At 47.1% G+C, this 18,535-nt stretch overlaps 2 protein-coding genes across 13 annotated transcripts in view; both read left to right on the top strand.

Moving 5' to 3' along the window:
- Positions 1 to 18,535, top strand: part of GABA-B-R3 (gamma-aminobutyric acid type B receptor subunit 3) — a 694,297-nt gene that overhangs the window by 502,533 nt on the left and 173,229 nt on the right. The window contains exon 1 of one of the 12 annotated variants that reach the window (XM_070535022.1): positions 3,223 to 3,332. The exons of the other annotated variants lie outside the window; for them this stretch is intronic. The gene's annotated coding sequence lies outside the window, so the exon portion shown is untranslated. Of the gene's footprint in view, positions 1 to 3,222; positions 3,333 to 18,535 lie in introns of those variants that run through there. 12 annotated transcript variants of the gene reach the window in all.
- LOC135896001 (uncharacterized) lies at positions 1,967 to 3,190 on the top strand. The gene has a single exon (XM_070535024.1). The coding sequence runs from the start codon at positions 2,051 to 2,053 to the stop codon at positions 3,164 to 3,166; it is 1,116 nt and encodes a 371-aa protein (XP_070391125.1). The 5' UTR covers positions 1,967 to 2,050; the 3' UTR covers positions 3,167 to 3,190.

Below are 18,535 nucleotides of genomic sequence, written 5' to 3' on the forward strand. Positions count from 1 at the left end.
TAATAATAATAATAATAATAATAATAATAATAATAATAATAATAATAAAGTTCGCCATGCAGCACAGAAGCATCGTAATTGACATTATGCGCCCGGTAGCTAGCCGAAGTCAGGATTAAATCCGAGCCATCTGAGTGTGGTCAGTGTAGGCATAATACAGTTCACTTCAAATCGAGACATGCGCTGAGGAAATCTCGTGAGGAAAAGGTCTAACATGCGTATAATAGCCGGCTTTTTTAAGTCCTCTTTTTCGACGTACAGTCGCGTTGTGCAGTGAAACATACGAAGAGCAAAAAAAAAATTGGAGGACGCTTAAGCTTAGCCTTCAAGAGTGGAACGCGACAGCGTTCCCGTCGACCCGCCGAGGGGTAAGACAGTGGGCTACGGCGCAGCGACTACGCGCCCCGCATCGGACGCGGTGAGTAGCGGTGAGCGTCGAGCAGCGCCGCGTTCGGCGCGGCAACGAAATGTGCGCCTGAGCAAGCGACGAACGCCTGAGCCTTAGAAACAGCTAGTTTCTAGGGCAACACCGCATTCACTAGACACGCTTTTGTACCGCTTTGAGGCGTCGAACTCGTGGCTCAGTGGGACTTCCTCTTCAGCCACCGAGGTGAGCGGACGCGGAATGTCGGGCTCACGACCTACTGGAACTCCAGACCTGCACAGATATCCGGCTTCTATGGGAGCAGCTTGCGCCCACTTTCGTTCAACCGACTGCCGTAGGTGGCGCTTTTATAACCTGTTCGTCTGCTACGCGGTGGGCGGTTGTGCGGCGTTGTAAGTAGTACGGCAGCTGTGGTGTTGCGACGAACTGCTTCTCTAGTTGATTATTTTTGCTAACACAGTGACAGAGATGTCACAAGGCTTTGATCGGTAACTTGGCTCCAAAAGTTGACTCCCCGAACCTAAAGAATGTCGGAGCGTGTAGCCCGCTGCTCTCTAAAATAGCGTTAAATAGCCGCTCGCACTGCCTTTTTCAAGGAGATTATTATAAATCCCATTGTGTATAGAGTTCGCAACGTACCCAACAGTTTCATTGTACACGTTGTAAAATTCGCGTCTGCGCTCTTTAGAAACTTGAAGCCACCGTAATGTTCGACGACAGAACGATTACCACTCATTTTAACTCTTAAATGTTGTCCGTGAATGCGTCACGAGCTCAAAAAGTGAATTACGCGCACAGCTTCACTGCGTACGTATCTTCAGCACCACCGTTATGCTACCGCCGTACTACGCGGAAAAGCTAGCTTTACAGTTTGAAAAGAGTTCCGTGACACGATTTTTAAGGCCTGCACTGCAGCACGTTTTAAAGCATTGGGATCGCTTAATTTTTTGCGCGCTTTCTACTGAGCTAGACATCCAACGATATTAAAAACAAGATATGCTCACCTTCCCTTGAAACAGAATCGATCAGACTGTTGCACATATCGGGTGGAGGACTTACTAGTGAATACTTTTACTATACTTTTACCAGATCATCTTCCTTTCACTACGGCACACAGTAGTAAATCCTAATGTCATCTACGACATTAGGCTGTCTGTAATCAACTAAAGAAAGCTAGATTATCCTATGAATCTTTTTAAACAATTTTTCCAGTCTCTTAAGGAGGCTAGGAAAGGGAAATTTATGCCGTTGATCTAGCATTGCAGCGGCCACCTATGCTCGTTGTTTACATTTCTTGCACCGCTCATCCTCTTCTAGTTTCACTATTCAAACGCAAAGCATTCGCAAATATGTCTTCTTTTGTATATTTGTGAATTTATTCATTTACCGCCAAAACAAGCGCTTTGTGCCTGCCGAAATGGCAAGACAAGCGCTGAACAGATCGCAGAAGCAGACGACAGCGAACAGGTTATGACTAGCGCCACTCTGCTCGTAAGTTCTTTCCCTAGCGGCAAAAGGGGCGAACTAGACCAGGCGTGCTGGAGGAGGGAGATCTGTGCAGGTCTGTAGTTCAGTAGGTCGTGGTCGGGCTCTTCGCGAGCGGCTTCAGCGGCCCTTTTGGGCCGCGGTATCAGGTCAACTGAAAAACCAGGTCAGGACTACCAAATGATTCTACCAACGCTGCCAACAGGTGTATCCGTTCTGCATACGGTTTTTCTACATGGTGACGTTAAGGCGAGGCCTTACAGAGTGGAACATTTTCGAGACGCTCTTACACGGCTGTCTCTCATGCCGGAAGTGGTTGCGCTGGGTGCATATCAAATGAACCATCTGTGGGCGGCAACTTTCAAGGACGAAGAAGGGAAGAAGAGGATTATCGCTGCAGACGCGTTTGATGTCAAGGACCACCGCTGTGTGGTCGTCGACCCGTGTGACAGAGGCGTCCGTATCAAGCTGTACTGGCTCCTTCACGGTGTACCTGACGACGACGTTCGCACTGCCTTGTCGCCTTTTGGAAAGGTGACTGAGATCACGAGGGACAGGTGGCGGGTACAAGGATGCGTTGACAAAGGGTCAACCACCCGTACTGTCACTATTAAGCTGAAGGCAGGCGTCACCGCTGAAGACTTGCCCCACCAGCTGCGAGTGGCGGAAGATGTTGCGCTCGTGCACGTCCCTGGCAGAGCTCCCCTCTGCCTCCGATGCCGTGGCATCGGGCACATACGACGCGAGTGCCGTGTACCCCGCTGTGGGCTTTGTCGTCGTTTCGGCCACGACGAGACCCAGTGCGTCCGAACCTATGCCACAGTGACAGGCCCGGCATTGAAGGAAGATGTCACAGATCACTTGATGGACGTGGTCGACGCAGTGGAAGCCGCAGGTGAAGGGAAAGAGACCCAGCCCTCGGTGTTAACGCCCCTCAAGAAGGCAACGACTGTTAATGAAGACAAGCCATCGGATGGCTGGAAAGACCCATGGGATGACACGGTGCAACCAACTAACTCAACAGAGGTCGAGGTAAAAGAGGCCAAAGAAACGTGCACATCAACGGAAGTGACGACCGGCGAACAGCATGACACTGACGACACCGTGATGCCAACGTCAAGTAGTGCACCTGCTAAGAGGCTTCACGAAGAGGCGGATGAGCTAGAGGAAAAGGATCAAGAGACTGGGAATGACGAGCCTCCTCCAAAAGCTACCCCGGGACGCCGACCGGCGTTCAAGCCCAAGCCCGGCGTTCCAGCCAAACGCCGTTCTACAACCCAGACGCCTCCGCGTTAGCGGATGCGTTCCTGGGTCAGAAAAATTGTTGTTGGGGTCTGGGGACTGGGGTTTGTGTGCAGGATGTGCATCGGCCGTCGTCATTGGGCTATGAAGTCCAGAAAATCATGGTCCGCCTCCCTAGACCGTCGAGTCATCGTAGCAGATGTGAGACGGACGATGTGCGGTAATTGGTTTAGATTTCCTCCTGGTAAATGGTAGCTAATTTTTCGACTGGTCTTTGTGTCGCGACATTGAACGTGCGTGGACTTAGCGGGCGTAGAAGCCAGTGCCAAGTTAACCGTATTCTTATTGAAAATAATATTGACTTATTGGCCATTCAAGAAACAAAAATTGCAACTGATGAATGCACGGAGCAAATGGTTAACGTTTTCCGCCCTAGATATACCGTAAGTGTATGTCATGCGGCGGGTAGGTCTGGAGGCTGCCTTATTCTTTTACGTAGCAGTATTGCTGTAGTTGAAGCCGTCACGTCATCCGAGGATGGTAGAATGGTCCTCTGCGATTTTACTTTCTCAGAGATGCCTTGGAGGGCTTTATGTGTTTATGCTCCGAACGTAGCACGGGAGCGGGAAGCCTTTTTTGGTAATATTCAGCAGTACTTGAATTGTGAAAGACATGTCATATTACTGGGTGATTTTAATTGTGTTTGCTTTCCAGAAGATAAATCTAAGTTGACTAGTGTTTGTGATAAAAGTGCGTTGCTTTTAAGTTCGATTGTAAGGCAACAAGAGCTCGAAGACATTGGTTATGTGTTGTCAAGCGAAAGTAATACCATGTATACGCACTATCAAGGTCAGTGTCATGGCAGGCTAGACAGAATTTATGCTCCGTTAACCTTTGTACCGTTATTTTCAAGTTATCAAGTGCTACATGTTAGTTTCAGCGATCATTGCCTCGTTATGTCAACCATAGGAAAGAAACAAAAACCATCGAAATTCAGCTCCATGGGACTTATGGAAGCTAAATGATAAGCTTTTGCAAGACGACGTTTTTCAAAAGGTAGTTCAAGAAAAGCTCGAAAATTTGCTCAGCATAACTACGTCAGCGTTCTTCATTGCAGAATGGGAACTCTTCAAAAGAGACGTTAAATTAACCGCGATTGAAAGAGCATGCGTAGTCCATCACAAACAAAAAGAGCGTGAGAAGGAATTACACCTTAGGCTAAAATACATGCTCAGCGCAGAAAGCTCTTCGCCTGGCTTATTTTCGAAAGAAATCAAAGAAGTTAAGTATGAACTTGAAGTCATGGATGAAGAAAAGTACAGGGGTGCGGTGTTAAGGGTAAGGGCGGAGAGTTTATGGATGGGGGAGACGCCTACCAAGCGAGCAATAAGTGACGAGAAGAAACACGCGGTTTCCAAAGAAATAACAGAAATAACTTATCAAGGGGAAGTCACTAGGGATGTTGGAATGATTGAGCAGGCTTTTGAGTCTTATTATGAAAGTTTGATGGGGAAAAAGACATGCGATATCGAAAGGTATAGAACTGACTTCTAGCCATTAATGCCAACATTATCAGACGAGGTCTGTGAAGCTCTCGACAGACCAATAAGCCTTTCAGAAGTTGAGGATGCGATTGACGAACTTAGTCCCGGCAAATCACCGGGGCCTGATGGTCTGGGAGGGGCTTTCTATAAGAGCTTTAAGAGTGAAATAGCTGTAGCATTACATCGCGTGATAAGGGAGATGTACGAGAATAAGGAAGCACCTCCTTCTTTTCGGACATCGCACGTTATTTTAATTCCTAAAGCAAAAGATCCTGCACGACTTATGGCGGTTGAAGCCTACAGACCAATAAGCTTGACGAATACGGACTATAAGGTTTACACTAAAGTACTGGTGCGACGATTGCAGACCGTTATAAAAGAACTTGTGGGCCCCCTCCGACATGCGGTATCAAAGGCAGATCGATCTTTTCGAATATACATACTGCAAGGACCATACTGGAATGCTGCGATGAAAGGGAGGACAGAGTCGCTATGATACAAATTGACCTTGAAAAGGCTTTTGACAGAGTCGTCCATGATGTCATATTTTTGCTCTTAGAACATGTTAAAGCCGGTGCAGTGATAACAGATGGAGTAAGAATGGTGTACAAAGATTGCACTGCAAAGTTAGTAATTAATAGGAAATTAGGCGCCAGTATAAAAGTGGAGTCATCAGTAAAACAAGGATGCTGTTTGTCTCCTCTTTTATTTGCCTTGTATTTGGAGCCTTTCTGTTTGAAAATAATTAAGAGCCAATCTATTCGTGGGTTTATCTACGCAGGAATTGAGACTAGAGTTCTGGCTTATGCAGATGACGTGGCAATTTTTTGCCGTGATACAGAAAGCGTGAATAACACTATGAAAGAGGTTGTTTCTTTTTGCGCCGCAACTGGAAGTGTTGTCAGCTGGACTAAGTGCCTAGGTTTATGGCACGGCAGCTGGACACAGGTACCCGAGTATTTTTGCAATATGAACTGGAGCGTTACCCCTGGAAAATATCTTGGGGTGCCATTACAACATTATCGTGACAGTGCTGCGTATTGGATCGAAGAAGTAAAAAGAGTTAAGGATCAGACAGAAAAGTGGGGCGGGCATAATTTTTCGATGTTTTCAAAAGCTAGTGTTTGCAATTTGTTTTTAGTTACAAAGGTGTATTATGTACTACAAGTGTTATGCATGGCAAGGATTTCGGTGCAGAAACTTCACAGAGTGTTTGCGGTATATATATGGGGATCCACTTGGGAGAGAACTAGCCGGTGTAACTTGTTTCATTCGGTGAAGAATGGAGGACTAGGATTAACACATTTGTTTTTGAAACAGATTGTTAGTAGGTTCTTTTTCTTAAGGGACCAAAGTGATATATTTCTGCGTACCGTTATTCAAGTGAGATTGAGTTCTTCTTTGCCTGAGTGGGTTGTCTCATCAACAAATGAACGCACTCGAACACCAATAGGCTTTCTGAGGGAAGTTGTTATGTCCTTTTCTTTATTGAAAGCGCATTTTTCGAATGAATTTCTGACTTCAGTGACGCGTAAGAAACTTTATAGTGATCTGGTTGATGTTTTCTTGCCGCATCCTGTTTACCGTATGATGTATAACTTAGGACCTGAACGCAATGTGCTGAAACGCGTTAGAAAAATGCCGGTTAGATCTTCAGCGAAAACCTTCTTTTTTCAATTGCATTCGGGCACTCTCCTTGTGAAGCCATGGCTGCAAAGCAAGGGCTTCTTTGTTCCATGGTCTGTTAACTGCATCATATGTAAGAAACCTGAAACTATTGACCACATCTTCTTGGGTTGCCATGACTCAGTTTTCTTGTGGGATGTTCTCAAACGGACTCTGAAGAAAGACCTGCCGTTAAGTCCTTTCGGTATTCGGTTCTTACCGTGTGCAGACACAGGGGGAGTGCCGGCTGACTTGATGATGCTTTTGTGTATGAGCAGCGTGTGGAAAACGCGTATGGATGTCAGGAATGCCCGCGTGGATGAAAGGTCTGCGAGGGAACACCTAAATGAAAGTCTTACATACACGCGTGATGCCCTCAAGCACATGATTGAACCCCCAGAGTGGTTTCAGGAGCTTGACACTTTGGTGTCTTTGATATCCTCTTTGAGTGCCTTTTAAAAAGGTAGTCTCTCGAAGTGATGTAATATTATTTTTCTGAACCAAGTGACCTACTTTGTGCGCGTTTGATTGGTGTTGAAATCAAGGTAATAAAGAAAAAAAACTCGTGGCTCAGTGGTAGAGTCTCCGTCTCACACTCCGGAGATCCTGGTTCGATTCCCACCCAGCCCATGTTGCAAGTTGTTTTTTATTCATGAAGTGCCTGCTGGGATTTATCGCTCATGGCCAACGCCGACTACGCCGACACCAACGCCGACGCCGACGACACCGGCTTTTCTGCGACACGAGCTCCTTAACGCTGTCGCGTTAAAATGGCTGTGGCTTAGCTAAGGTTAAGCCCAGGATGCGAAGCATACTAGCCTTTATTTTAACGCGACAGCGTTAAGGAGCTCGTGTCGCAGAAAAGCCGGTGTCGTCGGCGTCGGCTCAGGCGTGCGGCGCTTTCTCAGGCGCACATTTCGTTGTCGCGCCGAACGCTGCGTTGCTCGACGCTCACCGCGTCCGATGCCGGGCGCGTAGTAGAGAGTTTTAGCCCAGCGGGTTTACGGCCAGCGGAGCGGAGCGGGCGAGCGGAGACGCGACTGCGCATGCGTACCACGCTGAGGCGGCCAGCGGTTTTACGGAGCAGCGTTTACGCCCGCTGGAAAGCACTCCCCAGCGGAGGGTATTGGCGGCGAGGAGTTACGGAGTCGCCATCTATCGGAAGCGCCTCGCTGGCGTAGTATGAGGGATCACGTGGCACGCTCCTCATGGGTTTTGCTGTCAGCGGTCACTGAAAACACCACGCGCGAGCTCCCCCGGACATTTTCGTAAGTACTTTCGAAACGAGAGAAGTTTCTTAGTGTCTAAATAATAATATTGGGCAAACTGAAATCACACAATCGTTTACAGGCGCTATCTCTTTACCGAATACGTACAGTGAACGCCACTGCGCGCGGTTGCCGCGATGGAGTCTCCCGAACCGGCTTCTTGCGTGAAAGGTAGGTAAACGCCGAGAGCAAACTATGTGAAATAGGTTCTTATAGTGTTTGTATAACTAAATGGAGCGTAATAGAACGAAGCCTCAATGCAGCGATCGCGCAGATTCGCAGCGACCGACTGCGCGTCTGCGTGCTTGTCCGCGCACTGTTTCGATTTCTCCGCACGCGCGTTTTCTCACCGTGCCATGAGCTTTAGGCCGCAGAATATGAGCATTTTACAGTATACAAGCAACCATTGTTGCGTGGGCGCTATCAGAGCTGTTCAAAAATAATTTCATTGTAGAGACTTCGACGCCTACGGGGACTGTAATGTGCCGTCGCGACGATTCAATCTTTCTTTCTTCTAAATTCTTCGACCTTTCAATATTATTCCTCGAGTTGCGTCGCACTGTATCTTTATCGGTGTTCTCAGCGTGCAATTTCCCGCTGCTCCTTTTTTGTAATCCAGTGCATTAATTCATAACACAAACGTGACCATATGCCATGCTTTTTTTAAATGTGCTTCTAACCGCTGCCTTTCCACTCCACTGAACTTGCCAGTATCTATAGCATCGACAAGTTCATAGACCAAACCGTCATGACATTAGTCGGGCAGCGGACTCGGGCGAGCGTCTCAGTGCGCGTTTTCAGAACATCGCAGACCGGGCGCCGTAGCAGAAATCTTCCTCGCGTCTGTGCTTGCTGCATACCCGAGTTGTAGCCGATGACTATTTGCCGGTTTTATGTTTCACGAGCCAAGCTTCACGCAGCGTCTTGTCCTGCGGCTACGTGTGAATAAGGCTGACACCGGCCTCCGTTACGTGCGTCCGGCCCTGCGGCACCGAGCAGTAGCCGACCATGTTGCGCGCCTTCAAAGGCAGCCACTACCTATTGTAGTGCTTTGAAGCATTGTGAAGGAGATACTCGAAGCGGGGAAATTTCGCCACTAAATGAGGACGGCAGCGTACGAGGGAATTTAAACTCGTTTTCAGCTCGCTTCGGCGCGCCCGAAGCAGCCGACGCGGCCGCTATGTCCACGTGATCCCTCCTAGCACGTCACGCCGACGGTGGCGCCAGCTTTTCCAGTGGTGGAGCTCGATGCCAATACGCAGCGCGCGAGCGTGCGTAAGCGCGCGCGGGCGTGTATGGGAAATGCAAGACGGCAGCCGCGAACATGAACGCCGGCAGTTCTGCATCGACGACGGCGACTGCGGCGTTGCCCGTACATTAGTAATCAGTACATGATTAACAAATAATGTACTGAGAACATGTAATATATCTTTATTCAACATTTCTTGCAAAATAAAAGCAAGCGTAATTCAATTTCATTTCTCAGTAACTCCTATTCGAACCACTAGGTGGGGCAGCAGAGCGCCCGCTCTTTACCCCGCTCGAGCGGGTGATCCGCTGGCTAAAATTCTTTATTCGCGAGCCGCTCCGCTGGCGCAACGTTGGAGACCGCTTCGCTCCGCTGGCCGTAAACCCGCTGGGCTAAAACTCTCTAGTAGCTGCGCCGTTGCAAAGCCACCTAGAAACAGTCTCTGTAGCATGCCGCAACCTTCGCTTCTCATTCCAACGAGCAGCTTTGTCTCCAAGAGGCATCTCACCTCGTGAGTGTTTAGCAGAGGCAAGCGCAGCTGCTTATATACCGCCGCGACGCCGCGAGCGACGGCGCGAGTTGGAGCCCCGTTTCTCCTCTGTCGTGACGTCACGGTGTCACGTGGTCAGCGTTGAAAGCGACGCCGCGAGCTACGGCGCGAGTTGGAGCCCCGTTTCTCCTCTGTCGTGACGTCATGGTGTCACGTGGTATTGAAGGCGACACCGGCGCGCCTGAGGAGCTGGGTTGAGCTCTAGTAATATGCTTCGCATAAAAAAGAAACAGTGCCGACGGAATATATTACGCGTTCCTTAATTATGCGCGCGTGAACGCCTCGTCTGCCTCCGGTCGCAGCACGAGCACCGGGACGTATAAAAGTTGTAATACCAGCCATTCAGAGCTGCTTCTCACATTGCTGTGATCCAGAAAAAAATTCGATTTTTTTTTCTGTTCTGATTGGTCACTGGGTCGGCGTGAGAGGTAGACAAATTCAAATTGCCTTAAGTACATATTTGACAAGCAGCAGTCCTAAATGAACAGGGACGAAGAAAAGCGGATCACAACACAAGCGAACCAGTCTCACCAGTTTCACAAATAAGTAATTCGACGACGTTCTCAAAAGGAAGCCAAAGAAAAAATTAAACTATGGTTGGTTCCTCGTTAAGCTATTTGTTACGTGTTCTGTTCTTTTGAAGCTGTTGCTTTCAATATTATTATTTTTATGCGAAGCATATTACGAGAGCTCAACCCAGCTCCTCAGGCGCGGCGGTGTCTCCTTCAATACCACGTGACACCGTGACGTCACGACAGAGGAGAAGTGGCTTTGGCTCAACTCTTGCAAGATGGGCTGGGTGGGAATCGAACCAGGGTCTCCGGAGTGTGAGAAGGAGACGCTACCACTGAGCCACAAGTACGATGCTTCAAAGCGGTACAAAAGCGCCTCTAGTGAATGCGGTGTTGCCTTAGAAACGAGCTGTTTCTAAGGCTCAGGCGTGCGTCGCTTGCTCAGGCGCACATTTCGTTGCCGCGCCGAACGCTGCGTTGCTCGACGCTCACCGCGTCCAATGCTGGGCGCGCAGTCGCTGCGCCGTAGCTCATTGTCTTACACCCCTTGGCGGGTCGACGGGAACGCTGTCGCGTTCCACTCTTGAAGGCGAAACAGGGTAACGCATGAGTTGTTTCTTCGTCTAGCCGAACCAAATATAGCCACGCAACAGGAGTTCACCAGGCTAAACAGGGGTTCAACAACTAAAATAAAGGCTAGTATGCTTCGCATCCTGGGCTTAACCTTAGCTAAGCCACAGCCATTTTTTTTTTACTCTTGACCTGTACTGACGATTGCCTTGCGTTGTGATTATCGGCGCTTGTGTTGTTATCTTGTTTTCTTCGTCCCCGTCTTTTTAGCGCTGCTGTTTGTCAAATATGAACTTCCACCAACTCGCCCAAGTTTACATATTATCACCTGAAATACGCAAAGTGCTAATCGCATTAAAACGAAGATACTGTGACCCGGCGACATTTCTGTGGCATCTTCTCATCGATTTTCGTTCAGCTTATGCTAGCTAAGTTCTCTTATTTTTTAATAACTTATAAGAACACAACTTTACTCCAACAACAGGCTTGCCTCAATTAGGAGCGCGCAAGGTTGAAGGTTCGATAACTGGCTACAGCAACCGTATTTCTATGGGCGGGGAATGTAAACATGCTATAATGCACGGCGCAAATAACTTCAGGAACATTGCAACCTCAAGGTCCTCCCAGTGCCACACTGTCTGCTTCACTTAGAGGAGGACTCAAAATTGAGCTCGGAAAAGAAACCAGGCGTACAGTCGGCGAATGGGTAGCAGTGCGACTTCCGTAAGAAAGTGACACACATAGAAAAAGAACAGCCAAGCCCATTGTTTGCCGCTTCAGGCAGGAGGGCTTATCAGCGAGAGTTCCATCGCACCTGCCTGCACGTGCGGCACGCAGATTAGGGGCTTCGACTCGGCGAGGTTGTGATTGCACTTATCCGCCTCGAGCGCGCCTCCCCTGATGGCGCGTCCGGCTCTCTGCGCAGCCCCTTGCTTTGTTCGATTTTTCTTTTCCTCGCGCTTGACTTGTGGCGCTGGCGAACGAAGCTGGAGCGTCAGTTGAACAATGCGCGAACCCATCCGCCTGAGATCTTTCGTCGCGGCGCGCAGATTATAAATCTGGATTTAAACGCTCTTGCACAATGGTGGTATTTTGCGGGTCGCTTCACGCCAGTGAAAGCTGACAGCGGACTCTCGTGGGTGGGATGAAATCGATCGTCGTGGTTGGAGAAGACAGCTAAGTAGGTTTCTCTTTGTATGGGCCACCACTTACCTGGTACCTACGTAGCCTGAGCACGTTAGTAATTTTTAACGGATGGGCGAGCATGCTAGCACAGAGGCATCCACCAATCATTATTATTATAATCCGTAGCTTTGCGTGTACTTTTGTATTTACGAGAAAACTACTGCTCAAGTGATACATTTATCTATGGGACATTGAGATGTGCTTTGAACGACAGAAAGCTGAGCTAGTTGGTAAGGATTCATTATGCAAGAAAAGGTGAGGCGTGCAGGCAAGACACAACGGAAGAGAAGTGGACAACACGAACGCCGACTATCAATTGAGATGTGCATTTAGTTGAATTATGAAATGGCAAAAAAATGTAATATTAGACATTTCGGTCGATTACGCTTAGGGTATCAGAAATATAAAAACAATTCTACGGCGTGATCGTGTATGTTGCTTCTTTAAAAGACTCGTCTAACAGAAGCCTAAATGACAATAGTTGCTGCACGAATTCGCTGTTCTACATTTCGTGCGCCAATTTAGAACTTAACTGTGCGTTAACGTTTTCGGACCTATATTTGCATTTTATGTTGATGTTGTATCTCTTTCTTTTGGCTGTTTTAGCCCGTCTATACCTTTGTTACGTGCTGCCTCCGTCTTTTTTACTGTATGCCTAAAAAAGAAGTCTAGTGCATCACCCGTGAGGCCAACTATTCCAGCGCACATATTTAACACAAAAAAAAGGAAACCAATCAGTTGTGCTGTTCTGTGAGACAGAGGGGCGAAACAGTTATCTACAATCATACAGCGTGTTTTCTTAATGCGAAGCTTTCTTTGCGAACCCTCCCTCACTTTTGTGACCGTGGGTGGGTGCTGCTGCCTTGCCGCACAACTCATATTTAAAAAAAAAAAATGGTGTGCCCGCTGGTGCGCATCTAACCGAACCTTGGTTCACCAGCGCAGTAGCCGTCATGTCACAATCGCACGCATTCTTTTTCTTTCGTCGTGCGGAGCCAGCTATAGCTCGTTTTTAAACGATCGCCCCGTAGGTCACGTGCGTGGCATGTGCAAGTTACCTTCGCAAGTTACCTTCGATGGGCCGCGTCGGAGTTGGGCCCGAGCTAAAGTTTCAGCTTTAGCTCGCGCCCAACTCCGACGCGGCCCACTCAAATACATGTGAAACACAAAAACGCTTTTCTGAGATAACCCCTGGAGCAATTTCAATGAAATTTGTTGTACTTGAGAAAGGATGTTAAATTCTAGTGACTGTTGGAAGCCGCATTTCGATCTAGGGCTTGAATTTTGTTAGAAACGTATTCAAATGTTCGACCGTTTGAAAAAAAATAGAAGTACGAAGTTTACAAATTCATAGCTCTGCATTAAAAACAGATGCCACGATTCTGTAAACGGCATCCATGAGATCGTTCAAAGCGGACAAATTCGATATGTCATTTTACATCTTACGTGAATTTGTTATGTTGGTTACAGGGGTTCTGCAAAAGCTAAATTTCCATATTACTAAATTTTTTTCATATTCATGTGTAACATATCAATTTTGTCCGCTTTAGATGTACTATTAGCTGCAATTCACAGAATTGTATTACCATTTTTTGTTGTTGAGCTCCACAGTTGTAAACTTGATAGTTCCGTTCTTCGAAAATGTTCGACTTTTGCCAATTTTTTATTAACAATAGACAACCTAATTCTAATATTCGAAACCAACCATCACTAGATCTCAAATATTTCTTTTAAATACAACAAGCATCGTGAAATTCGGTGCAGTGGTTGTCGAGAAAAACGAATTCTCTTTTTACGTGTATTTAGATAGGAACACCCGAGCTAGAGCTCTCAGAAATTTTTCGTGGTGCCAAGTGATCAACAAGTCAGTCACGTGGACCTTCATGTGTTTCTTTATGGATATATATGTATATCGCTTAGATTAAATTCTGGGTCTTACGTGCCATAACCACGATCTGCTTATGAGGCGCGCTGTAGTGGGGAACTCCGGATTAATTTTGACCACCAGCTTTGCTTTAACCTGCCGCCAATGCACGGGAAACGGGTGTCTTTGCATTTCGCCCCATCGAAATGCGGCCGCCGCGGCCGGGACAATATATATAGTCGAGTGCGAATGGACGTGAACATCTACTACCGCTTCATTGCTTTGTTTCACCTCCAGCGAGTTATCTTGGGCTAAATAATAAAATGACATTCTAAAATTCCGTGATCCTATTGTGTACATACATATAGAAGCGTGAGGCATTAGGGGCGTGGCGTTACTTTGTGTTATGGGTTCGTGCATAATTCTTTCTTCAAATGCATGGTTCCTGATACATGCCGACAGAACCTCGTGCATTTATAGCGTATTCCGCTGGGTAAACTTCCGAAAATAAAAAAAAAGAAGTGGTCTCTGGTGGTCGCCGTTAAGCGAGAACCGACAAGTTTCCCCGAGGATTCACCCACGCACCGAATAAAAAATGGTCCTGGGCAGCCTGCACGCGTGCACTCATACTCGCCCCAGCTCTGTGGACGCAGGCTCGTCGCACTCGTTGGCGTCCGCCTTCAACCAGCCATCCCGCCGCCGTGACGCTCCACCCAAGCCGACCACGAGGCTCTCGTCATTAGAAGCATGGGCCACAACGGCCGGTGCCCACTGGACTCCATTAAGAAATTAGAGATCGACATTCATGCTTCACTCAGACACTCTGCGTCATGGTGAACTAGCGTGAAATAAATAAAATGCCGAACGAGTTCACCGAGTGCATGACGGCTGCTTTTTACGAATGCAATGGTACATGTGAGCCATTGCATATGTGGTACATATGCGGTACATATACAATAAGCATGCCCGGCCGTTAAGGGCTGCGACAAACTGTGTGCCATGATATGAAATCTCTTTATGAAAAAAAAAGAAAGTGCTGCCTGTTCACATCTTGGCCGGGACAAATTACGATCAAAAGACCGCGGAAAGGGTGGGCTGCAGTGTCACCGTGAAGGTGCTCGTGAACTGTTTTTTTTTTTCTTCCGTCTATTCGCTGGACAGCGTGGAGCAGCTAAACCTCCTGAGCGCACATTGTCTGTGTCGTGGCGCAAGTGCAATGGGAGGCATGGAACCCAGTCGCATAAGCCGCAGGCTCGTCAGGTATGCACTCACAGCCCTAGTAACGAGCCTTTGTGCACGAGCCTATTGTGAATTTGGCGACGGCTCCGCCATGTGTAAGAACAGGTGACAACGAAAATATAAACGACAATACTGACACGAATTTCAGATATCAGTGAGCGCTGCACCACCGCATTAATCAAATACTTGCCTGAAAATATCAACTGCATTGTAGTTACTCTTAAATATCTTCAAACAAACGTCGCAGACGCCTTGAGAACGCAACGAGACGACAAAACTCACCTCTTGTGGGTGCAGCGAGCGCCGTCAAAGTTGAAGCCGCCACCCGAGAACCCGGAAACGTCTCGATGCTCCAAGCCGAGGTCATCTATTTCGGAGAGCAACGCGAGAGATGGAACTGGAGCACAGAAGAATTTGAAATGAGTAGTTGCCGCGGCCGCTGAAACAAAACGTGGACTCCATGGTCTAACCTGCCTTTATGCCTGATTGATTGGGTCATTACTTGTCGGGACGCAAAAGCAAGTTGACAGAATTTACAGGCTAGTGCTTACGCGGGAAGTTGTATATAGTACGTCATCTGCGTCTCATAAAAAAATCATGAGCCACTCCACAGTGCGAAGGCGGATGACCAGCGAAGCTGTGTAGCACGCGACAAAGAGGTGACACAGAATTTTGAACAAAGGTACGAACGCATTTATTGTTCTGATCGGTGGTCATCGTGACGAAAGGTACACACACACACACATTTATTTTTATACATCCGCGTTCATGCGTGTTACGCATTTGTTATACACATTCGTGTTTTCATATCGCAATATGTTGAGACAAATAATTTGAGACCGCAATCACCGCACCGATGGGCAGGGGGCTAGTGCCGTCAGTGCCTTCACAGAGGGAGAAGCAGCATGGGGAAAGCTTGCATGATGAGCGGCAACGGAGTCGGCTGTAGAAGAATACGACGACGACGAACGCGTGGGAAGTGGCACGAGCCATTGCTGATGATGATAGTTTTTGCTCACAAAGATTTGTTGGCGGACGCGGAAAACGCACGGAACCCTAGCCACAAACAGCTTCGCTATAATTAAACCATCGAAACGAATTCAATGATTTTGCGCGGAGGAGACAAACGGGAGTGCCGTGGCTTTTCCGCGTATTTTGTTTTCTTCTTCAACTCTAAGCGAGAAATTAAGAAAAGGATAATTCCGATCTTGCTAAAATTTAATGCCAGACGGGTCACGTCTCCGATGCGTCTCGGTGGTCGCGGGATGCGCCTTCCGTTGAGGCGTTCCTTCACCGACTGAAAGGCCTCTGGTCTCTGAGGGATCATGTGCTTCACGTCGCGCAACGTGGATAGATAAGCAGTCAATGAGTTGGTAAGGGTGATACGGTGTGGTGAGGCATTATATGCGTCTTATCACGATTGTTAATGGTTCGACGCGGACAGATAAAGTGTTAAACAGCGATAAGGGCATACATTGGTCGGAGCAATTCTGATAACGTTAATAAGCACCGATAATGGTTGACAATGGTCGGATCAAGTCTGGTGAGGTTGACAAGGAGCAATAAGAGCTGATAAGGGTCGGAGCATGTCTGATAAGGTATATAAGGACAGGTAAAGGCTGATAAGGATCGAATAGATTACAATAAAGTTTATACCAATCGATGAGGGTTGATAAAGCTCGGTACAAGCCTGATAAGGTTTATAACAACCGATAGCCACCGACGAACTTCCGTGTTGGCGAAGACTGTTCACCGAACACACGCCTTGCGCTCAAAAAGCTATCCGAATTCGCAAGAGCTCAGGGCAAGCCATTTTGACTACGTCACAACAGATTAATAATCGATAAAACCACATATGTGTACGATCACTGCTCACAAAAAGTCGTTTCTTCTCCGCATTAGCCATCGCCCCGTCGTCCTGTCTGCGCCCAGTTAAAACCCCAACCCTATTTCCGTCATCTATACAAACGTCAGGAGCATCATATATCCAAGCGCGACCAAGTTAGAAGTATCATTGAATCTGCTGAACGTAAGCTTGCTCTTCTTGCTGAAACGTGGCTAAATTCGACAGTTTCTGATATTGAACTCTCGTGCTATTTTCCCGAATTCGACATATTCCGCCGGGACCGCAATGACAGGCGTGGTACGTGGCGCTGTGCTCATAGCTGCCCACAGGGATTTACGCTGCTCTGTTATGAATATACAGTCACCACTTGAGGCATGGTTTGTATTGTGCGGCGCACTTCAACCTCCCACGCTTGTCGGTGTCTGCTACCGGCCTCCCGACGCAACTGCGCATTCTAGTTTTCCAAAGTTATGAATACAATTTCTTACACTAACCTAATGCGCAAATCAATATTTTCGGGGATTTCAATTTCCCTAATATTTTCTGGGCTGATATGGCGTTAACTTTGTCTAAGTCCGATGAGGAAGCTTATTTCGTTGACGCGTGCCTAACATTTGGACTAACGTAGTTTGTTTCAGCGCCTACAAGAGTGACCGAACATTCGTCAAACATCCGTGACCTTCTACTTACATCCAACCCAGATAGTTTAGTGTCCCTTTCATTCTTTATAGGTTTAAGTAACCATGTTGTAATGGATGCTTAATTTAATATCATGCTACCCAAAACTACAAAGGAAAAAAAAACACTAATGCTTTACGACAAAGAAAATTACGAAGCTATCAATGACCAGCTTTCTACTTTTTCTGACTGGTTCTCGCTTGATTTTTCTCAGCGCAGTGTTGAAGCTAACTGGTGCCTCTTCAAACACAAGCTACACGACCTAATCAAAGTCCATATTCCTACCATAACCATCACAGAACGATCTCATTTCCCGTGGTTTAATACAACATTAAAACGACTCAAGAACAAAAAGAAACGTAAATTCCCGCGCGCAAAACTGGTGGACACAACACGTGCTTGGGAAGCTTATCGTGACACCGAAAAGCTCTTCCCCTCATTCACTGTTGATGCTCCAAAATCATTTTTTACTTGAACTTTACCTGAAATGATACGAAATAACCCAAAAACTTCTGGTATTTCATGAAACCCACCCGCTCTAACACTTTTCTGTGCGTGACGAGCAAGGTCGTGAAACTACTGCGCAGAATGTTGCGCATGTACTTAATACCACTTTGGTTCAGTATTCACCCATGAACCATCTGACACCCTGCCTCCCCTGCCCCTAGCAGATCATCCACTGATGCGAGAAATTAAGTTCGATGCTTCTGGGAGGGGGCATTTCTAAAATAATCGATTCTCTAAAACTAACATCATCCTCTGGGGTCGATGGCATCAACTCGAAAATATTGAAAAGTACTAGGCACGTTTCCATCATTATTTTGTCATACATATTTGAGCAGTCCCTCTCCTCTGGCGTGGTCCCATTGGATAGGAAAGTGGGCAAGATCATTCCAGTTCGGAAAGAACGTAACCCATCATCACCTAAAGATTACGGCCCAATATCTCTGACAAGTGTTTGTTCCAAACTGGTGGAACACGTTCTTTATTCTCAAATTGTAAATTGTCTCCTTGCAGTAAACTTTTTTCACCCTAACCAGCCTGGTTTCCAAAAAGGTATCTCGTGCGATACCCAACTTGCACTCTTTATTAACGATATTAGTTCTAGACTTGACACTAACACTCCCGTTGATGCGTTATTCCTTGACTTCGAGAAGGCTTTCTATAAAGTACCTCACTACCTATTATTTCAAAAACTTTCGATTCTAAATCTTTACCCCCATGCATTTGATTGGATACGTAGCTTTTTAACT

This window comes from Dermacentor albipictus, chromosome 3 (assembly GCF_038994185.2).
Source record: "Dermacentor albipictus isolate Rhodes 1998 colony chromosome 3, USDA_Dalb.pri_finalv2, whole genome shotgun sequence".
Classification (NCBI taxonomy): Eukaryota; Metazoa; Arthropoda; class Arachnida; order Ixodida; family Ixodidae; genus Dermacentor; species Dermacentor albipictus.

Bases quoted from the DNA above. Each gene is read 5' to 3' on its own strand.
- LOC135896001 (XM_070535024.1), top strand. From the start codon at position 2,051: ATGATTCTACCAACGCTGCCAACAGGTGTATCCGTTCTGCATACGGTT.